This window comes from Hesperophylax consimilis, chromosome 23, assembly GCF_061612785.1.
Source record: "Hesperophylax consimilis isolate HC1 chromosome 23, BYU_Hcon_1.0, whole genome shotgun sequence".
Taxonomy (NCBI): domain Eukaryota; kingdom Metazoa; phylum Arthropoda; class Insecta; order Trichoptera; family Limnephilidae; genus Hesperophylax; species Hesperophylax consimilis.
In genome coordinates this window covers 28,470,961-28,489,661 of record NC_142858.1, presented here as the reverse complement: position 1 = coordinate 28,489,661, position 18,701 = coordinate 28,470,961, and the positions used below count along the sequence as shown (strand labels likewise).

The 18,701-nt window shown below is 35.4% G+C and overlaps 1 protein-coding gene across 1 annotated transcript; it reads right to left on the bottom strand.

The window, feature by feature from the left end:
- Positions 1 to 701: 701 nt before the first annotated feature.
- Positions 702 to 12,092, bottom strand: LOC149412530 (uncharacterized protein CG1161). The gene is made up of 5 exons (XM_089645838.1): positions 11,872 to 12,092; positions 8,999 to 9,129; positions 4,602 to 4,716; positions 3,612 to 3,737; positions 702 to 978 (listed from the first exon to the last, which is right to left on the bottom strand). Exons 1-5 carry the CDS (start codon positions 11,932 to 11,934, stop codon positions 826 to 828), a joined length of 588 nt encoding a protein of 195 aa, XP_089501964.1. The 5' UTR covers positions 11,935 to 12,092; the 3' UTR covers positions 702 to 825.
- Positions 12,093 to 18,701: the final 6,609 nt, after the last annotated feature.

Below are 18,701 nucleotides of genomic sequence, written 5' to 3'. Positions count from 1 at the left end.
AGTTCGGGCTTGTTTCAAAAATCGAATATTTTGTTGCACTATTTAGTTAGACACTTTACATATGTGTTATAATTTACTCACTTCACTCATTTTTGCGTTGCTACGCAATCGAACATTCCTACTCTAAGCAATCAAACATTCCGATTCTGCGCAGAAAAGTCCAACAGTGGACTGCACTGCAAACTGCTGCCACACTTTAGCGAACTTTACTTTTCTGCACATGGTCTGGTTATTTCAATGTCCAGAATGGCCAGAGTTGTCAACTCAAAGATTAAAGGGCCTTGAATTTTTTGCACTCTTCGGCATTCAACAGAAGAATAAAATTTGTTGTAGATTAATCAAAGTATTCTCTAACTCTTCTGATGCCAAAAATATGGTCACATGGTATGGTCCAGTTTGTGGAAAAGATACCCGGATTTCATATTAAGGCAAATCTATCAATTTATATGTCTAAGTTAGATCAACATACAAATCTATGCATTCTGTGGTAATATTACTGTACATACATATTGGGGCTACCATTGCAAATTTTATTTGTTTGTTCATTAGTTCTTCTGCTACATATATACATACACATTGCAAATAAAAAGCAACGCTGTTCATTATACAAAACATATTACGAATGAAAATAGTTTTGAAAGTGTGACACAAGTTACATTTGAATAAGGGAACTACATAACAATACAAATAATACATATAAGTTTTCTTTCAGTGTTTATATATAAACTTAAAATATCACAAAAATAATAATAAATATGTTTGATGCTTCATTCGTAAAACAGGAAGCGGATAACAATGAGTTCTGATTAGATGTGGATGAGGATGTTAGTTGAGCATTGTGTGGCGATCGTAGATGTTGCGGCGCTGCTCCCGCACCTGGCGCTTCCACTTGTCCTGTTGGTGGCCGACGCGGTTGAGGACGTTACCGCGGGTGCCCATGGGGTGCGCTGGCCCACCGGGACTGATGGATCCTTCATCCTTAAAAAGAGGCACAAAATTATCTTAAATAATGTCACCGTGGTTATTCAATCTATACATGGATAATTGTATGCAAGAATTGAAAGAGGTGGGATTGGGCGCGAATTTGAATAATTTGAAAGTATGTTGCCTGTTGTATGCTGATGATGCGGTGCTGATTGCTAATAGTATAGATGATCTACAGTCTCTCGTGTCTAGGATGAACGAAGTATGCATGAAGAATGAGTTAATGATGAATGTAAGTAAGTCTAAAGTAATGGTGTTTGAAAGAGAGAGTACGAAAACAGTGTGCAATATAATTGTGAATGGGGAATACTTGGAGCAGGTGGATGAGTTTGTGTATTTAGGAAGTATGTTTACGAGAGATGGGAAGGCTGACAGAGATATCGAAAGAAGGGTAAATGCAGGTAATTCCGTTAATGGAGGACTAAACGCCGTAGGCGCTAACAAAAAATTGTCCAAAGAAGCGAAGTTAGCAGTCCACAACGGAGTGCTGGTACCTACCTTGATGTATGGAAGTGAGGCATGGAACTGGCAAAGAAAGGATGAAAGTAGATTAAATGCTGTTGAAATGAGATCCCTGAGGCGTATGTGTGGTAAAACCATGTTTGATCGTGTGAGGAATGTGGAGATCCGCAAAGAGTGCAAGGCTGATGTAAGCGTAATGAGTAAGATTAAGAAAGGGACGCTTAGATGGTTTGGGCATGTAGAGCGAATGAGCGAAGATAGGAGTGTAAGGAGGATATATGATGCAAATGTGAATGGTAGCAGAAGTCGGGGACGCCCGAGGAAGACATGGCACGATCAAGTGAATCAGATACTCGAGTCGGGCCATGTCAAGAGTCAGAATAATAGAAGAGTATGTATGAGACGATGTATGAATGTGAATGAGGCAAGGAGTGTGTGCCAAGACCGAGTTGTTTGGCGGTCCGTCCTCTCTGCCTACCCCTGCGGGGAAACGGCGTGATGGTTAGTTAGTTAGTTAGTTAGTTACTAAGGAGACGGATTGTGCATAATTAAAATGAACTCTATTTTATTTATTAACACACTATGTCCAATTACAATATAATATGTACATACTACAGGAAGTTAATACAAGGAGAAACAAATATTACAGATTATATATTAACATGACAAAAATAGGGCACAAAAGACAATAAAGATAATCTCAAGTCAAGATATGTACAAGTTTTTGGTGGAGTTCACGACTTCTCCACATCAATACAAAATACCTGGATTGGTTGCGTAATGAGTGACAAAAAATATTAAGACTTGCACCAAAAATTAATCCACTTGGGTTAATTTCCACTTCATATCATCAAATCTATGTTCTGTCATTTAGTGTGTAAACTGTCGACTAGATGTCATTCAAGTTTCAAACTTCGGTGTTTTCATACATCTATAGTCTGGCTCATAGATGTGTGAAAATATGGTACGCGTATATGTACGAGGCATATCCAGAAAGAATGAATTTTATTTTCGATATGTTGGCTACACTTACGTGTAGTCTGACTCTTCCCCTCCGCAACGAGACCTGTTCAAGGTCAGTACGTTGAGAAGTGTCAACGCGACAACACGTTTCGTGAAAAATGTCAATCCAATCTCCCGCCAAATGCGAAATACGCGGCGTCATCCGTTATCTCGTTTGGAAGGAAAAACCTCCGTTTGAGGTTTATAATGAGGTTAAAACTGCATATGGTGATAAAGCTATGAATTGTACGAGTGTGTACAAGTGGTATCGCGAGTTTAAAAACGGTTCTCACCTCTTCACCCTCCACCAAAAAGTTCAAAACCACAATTTCAGCCAAGAAAATCGTGGCATCCGTGTTTTGGGACTGTCAAGGCATAATTTTGATTGAATATCTGCCTCAAGTGGAGACCATCAACTCTGCAAGATACTGTGAGACCCTAAAAAAATTGCGGAAGGCGATTCATAACAAGAGGAGAGGCATGCTGACAAAGGGAGTCAGCCTGCTGCACGACAATGCCAGACCACACACGGCCAACGCCACGAAGGAACTGCTTGCTTCGTTTAAATGGGATATCCTGAACCACCCCGCGCATTCCCTTAACCTAGCACCTTCAGATTATTATCTCTTTACCTCCCTGAAGCTGAACATGGGTGGAAAAAGGTTTTCAACCGACGAGGAGGTAAAGGAGGAGGTGGAGAAGTGGACGAAGGGGTTGGCGGGAAACTTCTTCGAGGAAGGCATCAAAAATTGATACCCCGCTTCACCACCTGCATTGAGAGGAATGGCGACTATGTCTAAAAATAGCTTACATATGTACTACGGTAATCATGTAATTTTTTTGTTTCAATAAAAAGATTTGTAACGTACAAAAATTCAGTACACTTACTTTCTGGATACGCCTCGTATATATCATTGTTACGCTTGCAAAAATGGCTATGTGCCAGATTACAGCCAAAATGTTTTTTTTACCTAAAAAATCAAGGAATCAGGCCCAATCTAGGCTGTGAATAAGTTTAACCGTAATCACACAAAACTCATTCAAATGTTGTTTGTTGATGCATCTGAATAGAAAAACTGGGAAGTTTTTGCTTCCCCTGTAAAATTAGGTAAAACTCACATAGCCGGTCTTGCAAGCGCAACGACCATATGTTGTGCACTTACTTCTTCATTAGTGTGTTCCTGGTAAGAGGATTTGGCCCTTTTGTTTAGCAGTGGATCCAAGCAGATGAGGAATCCCATGTACACTACCAGGAGCATTATCACCCAGATAACAATGATTACAACAACCTGGAAAATAAAGCTGTGCTGTAAATAACCTCATATTTGAATACTCACATGATAAATCAACACAGTGACAATTCAAAAAGTGATATAAAGTCATTAAAAGTGATGAAATAAAATTTAACTTATAAACTTAACCTACGAAACCTAGTTTTTGTTTCAACACTTTTCATAACTTTATATCACTTTTTAATAGTATGTTGAATTGTCATTTTAATGAGTTATCTGGTCACCACACATTAATTAGTGGAATTTGTTACAAAACATATTTTTTATTACACCTCTTAACCTATTCATCGCGTTTATGAGGATTGAAAAATTAAAAGAAATAATAATTAATAATTTAAGCGCAAAGCCCGTTCACAATTGATGTTGACTTGTTTTTGTCTAAGTCGGCTCACATGTAGAAAGGGCTAGAGGCATCTGTTTTCTCTTTATCATATTTAGTAATGTATTCACTGCAATGTACTTACTACGGCACATAACACATGTGGCTATAATATTATTAATTACTGATAAATAACTACAATAATGTACTGTACACTCCTCTTCCAACCACACACCAACACTTCCATGGAAGTGCAGCATTCAAATCTCCTATTATGTAAAAACCTAATGTAAATCCTATTATATACGTACTTACCTTATTTCTGTAATCAAAAAATTAAAATATAAATAATCCGAGACTTTTCAAGACCCGCATTAATAAATCCCTTCCAACAGCCCCTGCTTTAACCCGCCTCACAATGCTGCCCAACCAGGTGGTGACGTAGATCCCTTGTCTTCACACCAGGGACAGGAGTGCTCTTGTGAGGTGTATCATTACAAATTAAAAAATATTTTACTATTATATAGTCAATAATTTCTTACTTTGATGATGGTTGTATTACGATTTTCATAAATGCATTCACATCTGGGACAGAACTCCTGTTCCCGTCCTTTAATCTCATCCCCAACGCTTGGCAGAATCACACCAACGCAGTTGCTGCAATTAAACGAGACCACAATAAACTTACGAACTAACTAAAGCTTAAACACTGAACGCTTGGTTAAAATTAATATAATCCGAAGAAAAATAAACAACTTAATTCATATAGATTTGTTTAAAATATATACTGATGTTTGTGGCATTACTAGCCACAAACATCATATTCCTATAGAGGCTTGGAAGGACAGGACTGACCGAACGTCCATATATTATAAAAGTTTTTTTTCTATAATGCGTAGATATGTGATTTGTTTGTCGTTGGAAAGATAAATAATTATTCTTCTCAGTTTGTCTCAAATATTTATTACATGGATAAAATCCAAAAAAGTGTATGATTACAAATTGGCGGGATTTTTTCATTGACAGTTGAAAGATAAAATTATTTAGATTTTTTATTGTATACATAAAAAGTGAAGTTACAGTTTTCTCACTAAATCACTGAATAAAAGGAATGTGTTTTGTAAACATTGAATTCTTTCAATATTATGGAATTTTCGAGTCAAAATTTCCTGGTAATTTTTTTTGTCGACATTTTCGTATTTTGTATAAAAATTATAAAATTTTTGAAATATTAATGTTTATTTCAAAGATAATATTATCTAGTTTCGAAAAAGTTATATATTTTTTTACAACAATTTCAAAAGAAAGAAATATGTAACACATTTTAGATACCTCGAGATCATTCCAAAGTTTTAGTGTCAGTTTTAGGTAAAAATATTTTAAAACCAGAATGGTTAAATATCTATTCTTAAATAAAATAGGACAAAATGGGCCACGGTTAACATGCACATTTTTATTTATTGTTATTAAGTTTAATTTGTAGAACTCCATTTTATTTTTTTATTTTTTATATATACAATAATATTATTATTGGGTTTATAAAAACAGTTTATTTTTAAACAAGTTCTGCTGTGTAATTATTATTACGCGTGACAGCTGTTTCGCCCTCTGAAGGCATTATCAAACTGTGGGTAGCCCACTTACAGACGATAAATTTATATTATTTCTAGGTAGGTATTTTAATTTCATTTACTGATTTCTTAATTGATTTCTAAGTAAAATATCAAAAATTATTAATGGTTATTACCCCAGCAAAGTTTCCCCAATTAGTGTAATGTTTAAATTTGACTGAATGTCTTTATGTTAGTTATTCCCAAACGATGACTCATAGGGTTATTTTAATAGCATAATTAAGTACTTCATAGTGCACTCATATTTGCATTAGGTTTGAAGATATCTAGTAGGGGTGAACGAATTATATTTGTTTGTTCATTAATTAGAATAGCTTTTGGATTATTAGAGTTTTTGTTAATTTCTAACTGCTCTAAAAGATTCAGTTTACGGCCTTTATTTTGTATGTGTAACGGAGTTGGTTTATTATTATCATTAAGTGAGTGATTTTCATCTAGGAGATGTTTGGCAAATTGAGATTGTATTTTATTATTATTTTTAAAAGATCTTATATGTTCTTTAAACCTAGTGTTAAAGGACCGGCCCGTTTGTCCAACATAAACAGCGTTGCATTCGTCACACTGGAGTTTATAAATGCCACTATTTTGTAATTTGAGTACCTTACTTTTTGAGTTTTTAAGAGATGATCCTAAGTTGTTATTTGTGCGGAAGGCAATATCTAAACCACACTTTTTGAGGACTTTGGCAATTTTATTAGATGTCTGTCCGATGAATTCTAAACACCCGAATTTATTATTCGTCTTATTATTAGTCGTTGGGTAAATTAATTTAAGGTTATTTTTGTGTTTGTTATTATTAATTATTTTTTCAATGTCTCTACCCTTGAAGCCATTATTTTTAGCAATAGTTAGGATTGTATTTTTTTCCTTCTCGTATGCTTTCTTGTCAAGTGGGATATTAGTAAGCCTATGTACCATTGAGTGGTAGGCAGATAATTTATGTGACCATGGGTGTAAAGATTTATAATTAATGGTCGTATCTGTAAACGTAGGCTTACGGAAAATTTCAAACGTATGTTTATTATTTTCTCTACCGATAGTTAGGTCTAAAAAATTAATTTTATTATTACACTCTCTTTCAACCGTAAAGCAGATTTTACGGTTGATGGAGTTAGCAAATGTGACAAAAAGATCTAATTGTCTGTTGGTACCTTTCCAACAGACCAAAATGTCGTCAACATAACGAACATAGTATATTATGTGTTTGCTAAAGATTGAATTTAAAATTTGTTTTTCAATGTAATCCATGAATATTTCTGCAAGAAGTGGACTGAGGGGCGATCCCATTGGTAATCCGTCGTTTTGTTGATAGAATTTATCATTAAACTCAAAGTAGTTAGTTTCAACACAAATTTTAAATAGATCGAATAAGTCTTTTTTAGTAACTGGGTTTATATTAGATTCGTCTAAAATATCTTCAATGATTTTAAGGCATTCTTGAATAGGGATATTGCTAAAGAGACTGACCACGTCTAAAGATATGAACTGGCAATTGTGCGGTAGATTAATGTTTTTTATTTTATTTACAAGTTCGAGAGAATTTTTAACGCTATGTTTTGGGTAGAATTTAGTATGTTGTTTGAAAAGAAAGTTAAGTTTTTTGGCGAGTATTGTCGTTGGGGCGTTTATAAAAGAAACCACGGGACGTATGGGGATATTATACTTGTGAATTTTAGGTTGTCCGTATAATGCAGGAGCCCTTGGATTCATCACCATTGCACTTCTTCTAGCGAATTTATTTGGGAATATTGATTGGCAATTATTTATTAGGTTGCGCACGTTTACTGAAATTTTGTCCGTTGGGTCCTTTTTTAAGATTTCAAAGTCTTCTGGTTTTAGGAATGCTTCTACTTTATTTAAGTAATCAATTTTGTTTAATATAACGACGGAATTTCCCTTATCCGCTTTAGTAATTGTGAGGTCGCTATTTTTAATTTTGGCTTTAATATCATTTAAAATTTCCGTTTCTTTTATATTGAATTTATTTTTATTTTTACTGGTTGATTTCAAAGTTTTTCTCAATATATCCGCTGTTATTTGTTTAGGTAAGCCGTTATTTTTTATTTTAGACAGAGAAATTTCTGTGTCGATTGCCAAACATTCAATTTGTTTTTTAGTGATATCTGAATTTATTTTATATTTGAAGCCTTTATCTAGTAAATTTATTTCATCTTCTTCAAAAGTTTCACCTGATAGGTTAATAGTTTTTATATAAAACTCCGTGTTTGTATTACTTTGATATTCATTGACTTTTACATTTTTATTTTTAGATTCGACAAGTTTTTTAAGTTTATTTTCCTGAGTTTTGAATTTATCAGATATAATTCCGCCGATGTGTTCACGAGTATCGTAATCCAGGGTATCAAATTCCCATGGATGCAGTTTAAAAGTTAATTCCGAATGCAATACCTTGATGTAGTGAAGTATTGTGAAGTATGTTAAACATTACACTAATTGGGGAAACTTTGCTGGGGTAATAACCATTAATAATTTTTGATATTTTACTTAGAAATCAATTAAGAAATCAGTAAATGAAATTAAAATACCTACCTAGAAATAATATAAATTTATCGTCTGTAAGTGGGCTACCCACAGTTTGATAATGCCTTCAGAGGGCGAAACAGCTGTCACGCGTAATAATAATTACACAGCAGAACTTGTTTAAAAATAAACTGTTTTTATAAACCCAATAATAATATTATTGTATATATAAAAAAAAAAAAAAAAAAAAAAAAAAAAAAAAAAAAAAAAAAAAAAAAAAAAATGCACATTTTATTTTTAAAATACTTTGCATCAGGTATGCTACATAAAGATGACAAAATTACAGCGAGCTGAGCCACGAATTATAGGAAAGGAATGAATCAACTGCAAATGGCACGAAACTCTGCTTGCGGTTGCTTTGTTCCTTTCTCGTAATTTGTGGCTCGACTCGCGGAAATTTTGTCATGTTTATACGGACCCTTAGATAACAATGAGAAACAACTATTTCAATAACCGAAATAAGTATTTTTTTTTAAATGCATCTTTGACGTCTTTTCTTCACAACATGTTTTGACATAATAATGGCCGCCAAGTAAACAATCGATATTTTAACAAAAAATATATCCAGAATAATTGAAAAGCATTATTTTCAATTTCCCGAAACTGAAATACTTACTTTTCATTATTATCAAACTGATGCAAAGTGTTTTTTAATTTATTATTTTAAAGTGCATATTAATCCTGTCCACTTTTCTGTATATTTCCCGCTATTTGTTCCTGGAAGAATCCCGAAAAAGCATTTGAAATATTATGTAATAGTATATTACCATTTATTTGGCGGTACGTTGGCGATGTAAAGCTTTCGGTCAGATCCTGGGTGCGATCCCTGGGTGCTATTGATGACTGCTGAGGGACTTGGGCAAACACATTTGCAGCGTCTGTCTTCATAAGACTGGGCCTATAACAACAAACAGCAAAATATAGAAATAAAGAGGCATTTTGCCAGCCCTGCCACCCTATAGTTTCGCCACTGACTCAGACATAGGTTACATAATTAGCAAACATCTAAATAGAAATTCAAAAGCAAAACAAATAAAAATACAAAATTATATAAAAGGTCACTCAAATGACAAATAGTACAAAGAAAGGTAAGAGACAAAAGATAAACATATAGAGACACAAGTAATACATAATATAATTAGCGCAACATATTTTTTAGTAACAGCAGAGCATTTTTTCTGAATCTGTATAAATTATTGACGAAAATGTATACTTCAGCACACTCTCTCATCTTATTATGTAGTCGACACATTTGGGTCAGAGGGCTAAAATAGGCGATATTATTTTTAAATGTATTCGGGTGAAACATGCTATGGTATTTTAAACAATGTGAATTAGGAACATATATTTAAATATTTCTCAGACATAATGCAGTATCAAGATGGCCGTGAATTATTTTGTGTAAACATATTAAGCTGGGTCCAGACATGTTCTTTTGTCCGTACCGTACCTCCGTTTCGTACCAGCGTCGCGATCCAAAAACTCTGGACGCATCATCTTTTGTCCGTACCGTACCTCCATTTCGTATCCGCGTCGCGATCAAGAGCATCCATCTTCTTCTTCATATCGTCGACACCGCACTCCATTTCGAAAGACAGTTCCTCCCATGCATCTTGCTTTATATTTTTATTGTAATAATTCCTGTTTCCGGGATCCCACAGAACTTCCCTGGCCCTATATCCATCGATAAGCTTCACAATATTATTATTATGTTATCCCACTGCATTTTTCACGCTGATTCGGGTAGTGACAGAGAACACGACCAATGCACGCCGCGAACACGTCCAGACTGGCGCAGACCCGTACCGTATCGCCTTTGAACGGGTCGAAAAACCGACTTGCGATGGATCGGAGCGTACCTCTATCCGTATCAAGACGCCGTACCACCGTACCGTACCGAACGGGCGTCCAAACTAGCGTTCTTGATCGCGACGCTGATACGAAACGGAGGTACGGTACGGAGAAAAGAACATGTCTGGACCCAGCTTTAGATCAGTCAATTGCCTTCTAATGTATTAATCTTGAAGTACGTCGTATGATCTAAGATGGTTTTGTAGACAACATTTGAAAGATAAAAGTCTTAGCATTTTTTTTATAACCGATTATACAATGACTTCATGTTTGCAGTAATGTGGATTCCAAATAGCGCTTTCATTTTCAAGTTTACTTCTAATTGAGTAAATATTTCACTAATCGCCGCCCTTTTAATAGGCACACAATTATGGAAATTACGCTTCCTTTCAACTTAATTAATTTTAATTTTATATATATATTTTATTTCATGTGCCATACAAAAATGTTCCTAATTATTTAAAAAAGTAACTAAATAAAAAAAAAATAAAAAAAATTACTACAAGAAACAAGGATTGACACCAGGGTAGATGGTAAAAGATAATAATAATAATATTTGGCTAATTTATATAGCGCCGTTTTCGTGAGAAATCACCTCAAGGGCGCTGAAGATGTATTATAATAACATTTTTATTCAATCAAAGTTCAAAATCCATCTAATAAAATGACCCCTTTGCCACATTTTGGACTTTCTTTTGTATGGAGTGACACTTGCGATAGTTTCATTTCAATCTAAATATGCGTTATTTACTTAATTAACCCAAATTAAGAAACTAATAATCTATTTTTTGCATGTAAATAGTTGTTGAAACAAAGCGTCATTTAATAATAATCTGTGCCTAAAAGTGCAGCGGTTAGGGAAATAATTACCAAAATGATTTTAGCCTTGCTTTGTGACCAGATCGGAATAGCCGGGTACTTGCCCACCTTCCTCTTCCCATCTCCTTCCCCTCCCAATATCTTCATCACAACATACCCCTTAGGATGCCATAGTTTCACTGGCTCCAGACGGGAACCGTAGGAGCTCTTGGGCAGTACTCAATTAATAAAAATGCACCAACAAATTAATTAATCAAATTTCCAATTAATTGTAGACGTGAGAAAATCATCATAGTTAAAAAAACGGTTAATATTTGGGATCGCTGGCCACGCTTAGTTAAATTATTTTAAATGGCTGTCATTCTATACAAAATAAAAGGTTTTATTTTTTTAAATATCGCATTTTAAGCGTGGCCAGCAATCCCGAATAATTACCAAAAAACTTGATGCAAAAATACGACATGTTGGTCATTTATTTAATGTTACATTATTATTATTATGTTATCAGTAACTAGTTGAATCGTGAATTATTTTAACGTACTATAACTATAGCACTACACTTTGTTATACATTTTACTATAAAAAAATGGGCCCGAGACGCGTGGCGGACGCATAAAAAGCTCCTGGCTTTTTTTTCTGGCCAATGACGACTGCTGTGGCCACAATGGCGGTTATTTGGGTACTAATGACAAAAAATATTTACAAGCATAGTTTAGATTTAATCACTTTACGTGTGTTTTAAATCAGATTAGATTCTTGTCTTGACAAAGTGATTGTAACGCAAATAAAACGTACGCGACGTTTTTATTAAGATGTCAACAATGTTATGGCGAACTTTGAATAACGTACGCCATCCGGGTCCTGCGAGCCAATACATCGCCAACTGGTTGCAATTGCAGTCATTCAGGCATTTGAAAGGGTCAGTAGGTGTGTAACTTATATAATAATAACAATAAAGGATTCCACGTACATCGGTCTGCCAAACACATACAAGAAGTGTCACCAGCGTGACTAGGGATATTACTTTGCCCATTTTGACAAATGCAAGATAAAACCATTTATCGAGGTTATACGTAATATTTTACTCTGAAGTTCACCAAAATGACAATCTTTAACTCGGCGATGTGATAATTTAATTAAAAAAGAGGTAAAGACGACACCAAACAGACAGCTGTCGCAAGCCATAGACAAAATAAATACACTATTGACCATAAATAAACCACTCACTATTGACGTTCTCCATTTGTCTATGAGAGACTCCTACGCATTATTTGATTTAAAAAAAACCTTACGGTGCTCACAGTAAAGACTCTCTCTCTCTGGTTTCAATCCTGGGATTGGTTTGCAGCAATTTCATCTAATCTCCTCTTCCATTCTTCCCTGTCTTGTGCGGCTCTTTTGACTTCTGCATATGATGAGCAGCGCACGTCCACCAGCAGGTCCTCCAGGTACTCTCGGCGTGGGCGTCCCCTAGAGTTGGTCCCCTCGGTCATACCCTCTATTATGACATGCAAGAGGCCTTCTTGTCGTATAACATGGCCGATCCATCTTGCACGCCTTTCGGACAAGGTCCTGAGCAGGTGCCTTCTTCTTGTAAAGACTGTTCTCGTATAAAGAATTACGTTATTTTTAAAAGTTGTCTTTTTAGGTATTTTGGGTGAAGTGAAAACCAAAAATAAATAAAATGAAAGAGATTGTCTCGATTATTTATGTATATTTTTTCTTCTTGCGTAATATTATTCCCATAAGCCCGCTGGAGGACTGCAACCGGAACCCCATTGGCCTTAAAAGCGCTGGACGGAGCAATTCAACAACAATTTGAAACCGCGAGCTAAAGGGGAAGATGTATGGAAATGCCATAATCTTCTTAGTTTTTATAATGACATATCTCATTCCTCGTGTCATCAAATACCTAATTCGATCTAAATAAGAACCGCATTAACAGATAAATAATAATAGTTCATTACACACAAATGAACAAAAAATGAAAACCACGAATGGGTTAATTGGAATTAAAACCACATATCTATTAATTTGCTGGTTTTTCAGTGAATGGAAAAGATGCTCCTTGTATTAAATGAAATAATATGCTGTGTTAGGTGTTCTAAGTTATTGTTTTATTTTAAATTATAAAGACACAGTACAAAGTATCTGCTTCATGTGAATTTATTTAGTACTTGGTAGCGGTGATGTATGCTTTCTAAATTTATTATGCTAAATATTGAAAAAAATATATGAACAGAAGATTTTAAAAAATTAGATTATATGTGTGCAGTTTACGGATGTAATAGTTAAAACAACTAAAATACTCCGTAAAAGTCGTTTTTCAGGGCCAAAAAACGTTGTCAGGTTAGTTGGTGAAATATAATACGAGTTAATTAAATTAAAATGTCATTGATAACATGAAAAATATTATTATACATTTTTAAGGTAAATTCGGCAAAGCTGTGTTATTCGAGTTCATTGGATGATATTACTAAAAATAGAACAAACAGTTAACAAAGTTGGTAATAATTAATAATAAGTTTTAGAAGAGTATAATAACAAAATAAAGCACCAAAATCAACTCAAATAAGTATATTTGTAGTACCTACATATCTACCATACGAACTTGAAAGCAAATTTTGAAACATTTAGCCCCGACTTTATGGTTACATTTTCTTAAAAATATATCTTTCTTCTGTTGGCAAATTTTTTTTCCATTTCCGCGGGAATGAATACGGTCTTCGAAGTACTGATGTGGTTGTAATATTGTGCTGCTAAATATTATTGCATTATACAAGATTATACAAGTTAATTATAAGTGCTTAGCGAAGTAATACATTTCAGGTAAGCAGTTCTATAATATAACGTTTAAAATGGCCTCTGAAAACCTGGATATGGAAGGCTTTTTCACCAAAAAGGAATGGAGTATTATGTCGAAAGAAATACGCTACGAGGAAAAGTGTATGTACGTCGTGTACAAACAAGTTAAATTTCTTTTACCCTCTCCTATTTCACTAACCTGTATTAATAAATAGGATTAGTGATTTTCACGGCCAAAAGTATTACTGGGATAATTTTTTTGGGTTTTATGCCATGTTGTGTCTTTAGCCTGCCATCATCCTGCCATCAATACACTGTCCATCATTGGGACAGATGTGCACACATATTGTGGTGAAGTGTATTATATATGCAGAAGTGATACCATGTTGTAAGCGTTAATCCTCTTAATGTTGTTTTCTATGTTTAGTTTTGGTGTACCGGACACCAAGAGCTATTAAACTTAGCCCCATTGTCCCTATTAAGTTTTTGTCTTGCATCTATTGTCTTTGTGCTTGTTGGTAGGTGATGTTGTCGACTTTCTTCCAGTCTTCTTCGCTGAGGATTGCACTCATGTGTAGGTGTAGATGGAAAAGGTCGCGAGATATTCGAAGTTTGCTCCGAACGTTGTGAATTAATTCCTTCAGTAGTGCTGCTTCTGCTCCATAACTGTGACCCTGTCAGAAACGTTGGCTGAACAGGGAGGAATCGCAACACGGCATAAAACTTCCAAAAATAGTCAAGTAATAAATGTTTATCTCTCTGTCCACAGGAAAGATTGAAAAACCAGATTTTGTTACTCAGTATGAGAAATTCGGTGCAGACGGGGTTGCAATGGAACAAAACTTCAAGGGTTTCAGCCAATTGGAAATAGATGAGTAAGTATGAGGAGGAGGTATCTATCTGTTTATCGTGTTGTGTTTAATGTTTGTACCTATTAATGTATGTTATGATGCCTGCAGATCCGTTCGGAAGAAGAAGTAAAGCGATAATGTGATAAGATCTTTGGAGGATAAGTTAAACATGGATCCAGACAGCGAGCCTATAGAGAATAGTGAATATGTAATGGTGTGTGTTACGTTGGTAGGCTTCATGAAGTCGTTTTATGGAAGAGAACTGCTACTGCAGCTACTGATTCAGATGTATGACCGTGGAAGTCTGGAAACAATAATACTTGATGTGCGTCTTTCTGATTTTTTTTTAAAAATTTTTCTTTATTCATTGTTTTTTGGTTTTTACAATTTTTGGGTGTGATGAGATCACCAAACTAGGCACGTGCCCGTGTTATGGTGGTTAATCCAATTATTTCTCATACACTTGAATATGTCGACAGCATCTAAAATATAAAATAAAGGAAAGCATTGGATGGATGGCAGTAGACAGTTTTCAGTTGCGGGGGAGAGCTGAAAGACATCATAGCATTTCTAGTAATGGAATTGTCATCACTAACTACACACAAAACATTAAATCCTATCTGTTGAAGACCATTATAATTTTTTTAATAATAGTAAACAATTGTGCTGCCGATAGTTTTAACAGGGAATATACTACTATAACGAGAGAGTAAACTTTGAATCATGAAGACATGGGCAGTAGTAGCTGCATTTTCACTATTGTAAGCTAATCCCATAATGCTGCCTCCGCTGTAATCTAAATATGGCTTTATATGAATTTCATCTAACATCAATGTTACATTCAAGCACTTTCCTTTAACAAATTCTTCACTGTTTGTAGACAAGAGTTCGGCATTCAAGATGCAACAGAAGACCCGAATGAGGAATAAACTAAAAAAAAAAGAGGTGCGTATTGTCTTAATTTTCCTTTAGAATTAGTGGTGTATGTATAAGGGAATAATGTGGAACGTGTGTTGGATTGTTGCAGGTTGATGCAGACAGGGTTGCAATGGAACAATGCTTCAAGGGCTTCAGCCAATTGGAAATATATGAGTAAGTTTGGGGAGGAGGTATTTATCTGTATGTCGTGTTGTGCTTAATGTTTGTACCTATTAATGTATGTTATGTTGCCTGCAGATCAGCTCGGAAGAAGAAGTAAAGCAATAATGTGATAAGATCTTTGGAGGATAAGTTAAAAATGGATCCAGACAGCGAGCCTGGTGAGTAGAGCCTATAGAGAATAGTAAATATGTAATGGTGTGTGTTACGTTGGTTGACTTCATGAACACATCCTTGATTTCATTGCATATCAAGAAGAGGCCGCTGGGAAGACTAAATAGGGTGAACTACATGGAATTGCAGGAGCAGGAGGACGACGAATTCATCTGTAAGTGTGTTCTGGTGGGTGTTCTTTTATGTGGTGTAGTGGTGGAGTATGTGTGTTACTGTGCGTGTGTTGTGTTTTCAGGGTGTGATGAATGCGAGGCACGCTTCCAGATGTGTTGCCCGCTGCACGGATCGCTGTTGGTCATTCCCGACAACAAGAGGGGAGACACAGAGCTCGGCTGCCCCCTGCAAATAGTGCTGCGCCCCTCAGGGATCCCGGGGGGGGGGCGCGGTGCCTGGGCGGCAGAGTCTCTGCCCAGCGGTCTGCGCTTCGGGCCCTACCGCGGCCAACTCACCAGCAGGCCCAATCCCATTAGCCGATATGCATGGGAGGTACTACTCACTCACTCACTTCTTCTGCTATAACTGCTTATTACGAATATACCGATTATCTTTACTCAATTATTACTATTCAGATACGTCGTCCTAACGGATGGAGACAGTATGTCGATGGCCAGAAAATCAGCAACGCCAACTGGATGCGCTACGTGAACTGCTCGCGCAACTCCAGCAAACAGAACCTGCAAGCCTTCCAATACATGGGGCAAATCTTTTACAGGTCAGTGCAGCATACTATACTACGCTACACTTATTGGTCAGCCGTAAACCATACATTCTATTGGTGTTTGTGTGTATGCTTTCAGAACGGTGAAGAATATTGAGTCAAACACGGAGCTGCTGGTATGGTACGGGCCGAAGTATGGGAAGGCGTTGAATATAGATCCCAAGACATATGACGCATCTCCACGCACCCTTACACATAGTCCGCTCCAAGGTATGTATTATTCTATTTCATATACCACTGCACTGTCTGTGCCTGGTCATTTAAATATATTTACTAAACATCTAAATTCTGCATTTCACATATAAACGCATATTCTTGCCCTACGGTGGGTAAACAACTACTCTCATTGAAACACGGAGACCGACTAAATAAATTTATCCACAAGCATAAATAGTAATAAAATCACTCTATTTTGATTTACTCATCTTTCAGGTCCAATGCTCCATCAGTCCACCATACGATGAGTAAATCAATTAACTAGTATTGCTAGTAGACTCCATTGAAGGATCTAGGTGTATATCCAACTACACCTAGATCCAAAAGGCCACGACAATTAATCAAGATGGCCGCCACTAAAGGCTGATGAGTATGGATTAAATAATGTAATTTCTTGCCAATTATGGAAAAATGTGAGATAACATTATACTATCCTCAACTTCGACTTGACTTCAAATATTTGTCTGATTGATATTAAATAATGTGAACCTGCCATAGTTCTGTACTTTCCAAATCTAGCTTCTAATGCATCAGTTTGAATTTTGCCCGGAAGAAAATATTTGAAATTTAAACTATTTATACAATATTCAATCATTTCTAAAAGACCACGAGTTGTATGTGTAATAGCTAAGTGAGTTTCTCTTGTCAGTGAATTGAAATTATTATTTGAAGCTTTCCATGAATTGAACTATTTAATATTTTTTTCCAAGAAGAGTACATTTTCTTCACCAAGTAAAAGAAAGTGGTTGCTGGAGCGGATTTCGAAATGTTATCTCCATGAATGGAGTTTTTACATTGACAATGCTCCACCATGTGCGAATTAAATATATGAAATCAGCAGTTGTTGCAAAATTTGGAATATTGTACTGCTCACCTAGAATCAACGTCTGTTGATTTTGAACAAGCTTCACGTTTTGTCTTTCAAAAGAACTTGGGCAAAGAGATTTCAGTGTTAAGCTTACTTTAACTTTAAATTTTTACATTCTAATTCATGAAGTCGTTTCGTGGAAGAGAATTGCTACTGCAGCTACTGGTTCAGATAGTCAAGTCTAGAAACAATAATACTGGATGTGCGTCTTTCTGATTAATCCAATTATTTCTTATACACTAAAATATATACATATACAGAATCTAAAATATTAGATAAAGAAAAACATTGGATGGGTGGCAGTAGACAGTTTTCAGTTGCGGGGGAGAGATGAAAGACATCATAGCTTATTTAATAATGGAATTGTTATCACTATCTACACACAAAACATTAAATCCTATCTGTTAAAGACCCATTATAATTTGTTTAATAATAGTAAACAATTGTGCTGCATTCATAGTTTTAACAGGGAGTATATGGACTACTTCTTTATAACCAGAGAGTAAACTTTGAATCCTGAAGACATGGGCAGTAGCAGATGCATTTTCACTATTGTAAGCTATTCCCAAAATGCTGCCTCCGCTGTAATCTTAATATGGCTTTATATGAATTTCATCTAACATCAATGTTACATTCAAATCATTTTCCGTTAACAAATTAAATTTATGTTTAATATACGTCAAAAAATTACTATCGCTCCGTTAGTTTAGTGGGTTTGTTTAATGACTGGAGAAAACTCTTCTTTAAGTTCTAGGATGAGGAAACGTTAGATGATCTGAACCTCGTAGGAATTTACATGAATGGGGTGAAATAGAATACAGAATGCTATTGAAGATTGCAACATTTCCGTTAATCTCTCCTCCGGCAACTAGCTCAGAATAATATTTAAACATATTGTTGCTTTACACTTACTTCTTCAGTGGTATGTTCTGCCTTCTCACCAAATTCAGGTCGCTTGGGTGGGAATAAGGGAGGTGAATTTAATTATAAACATCTTATTAATTATGAGTCTGGGTTTTAATTAGGTTTGTCAATTTTTAATACTAAATAGAAATTATGCTTATGTCTAC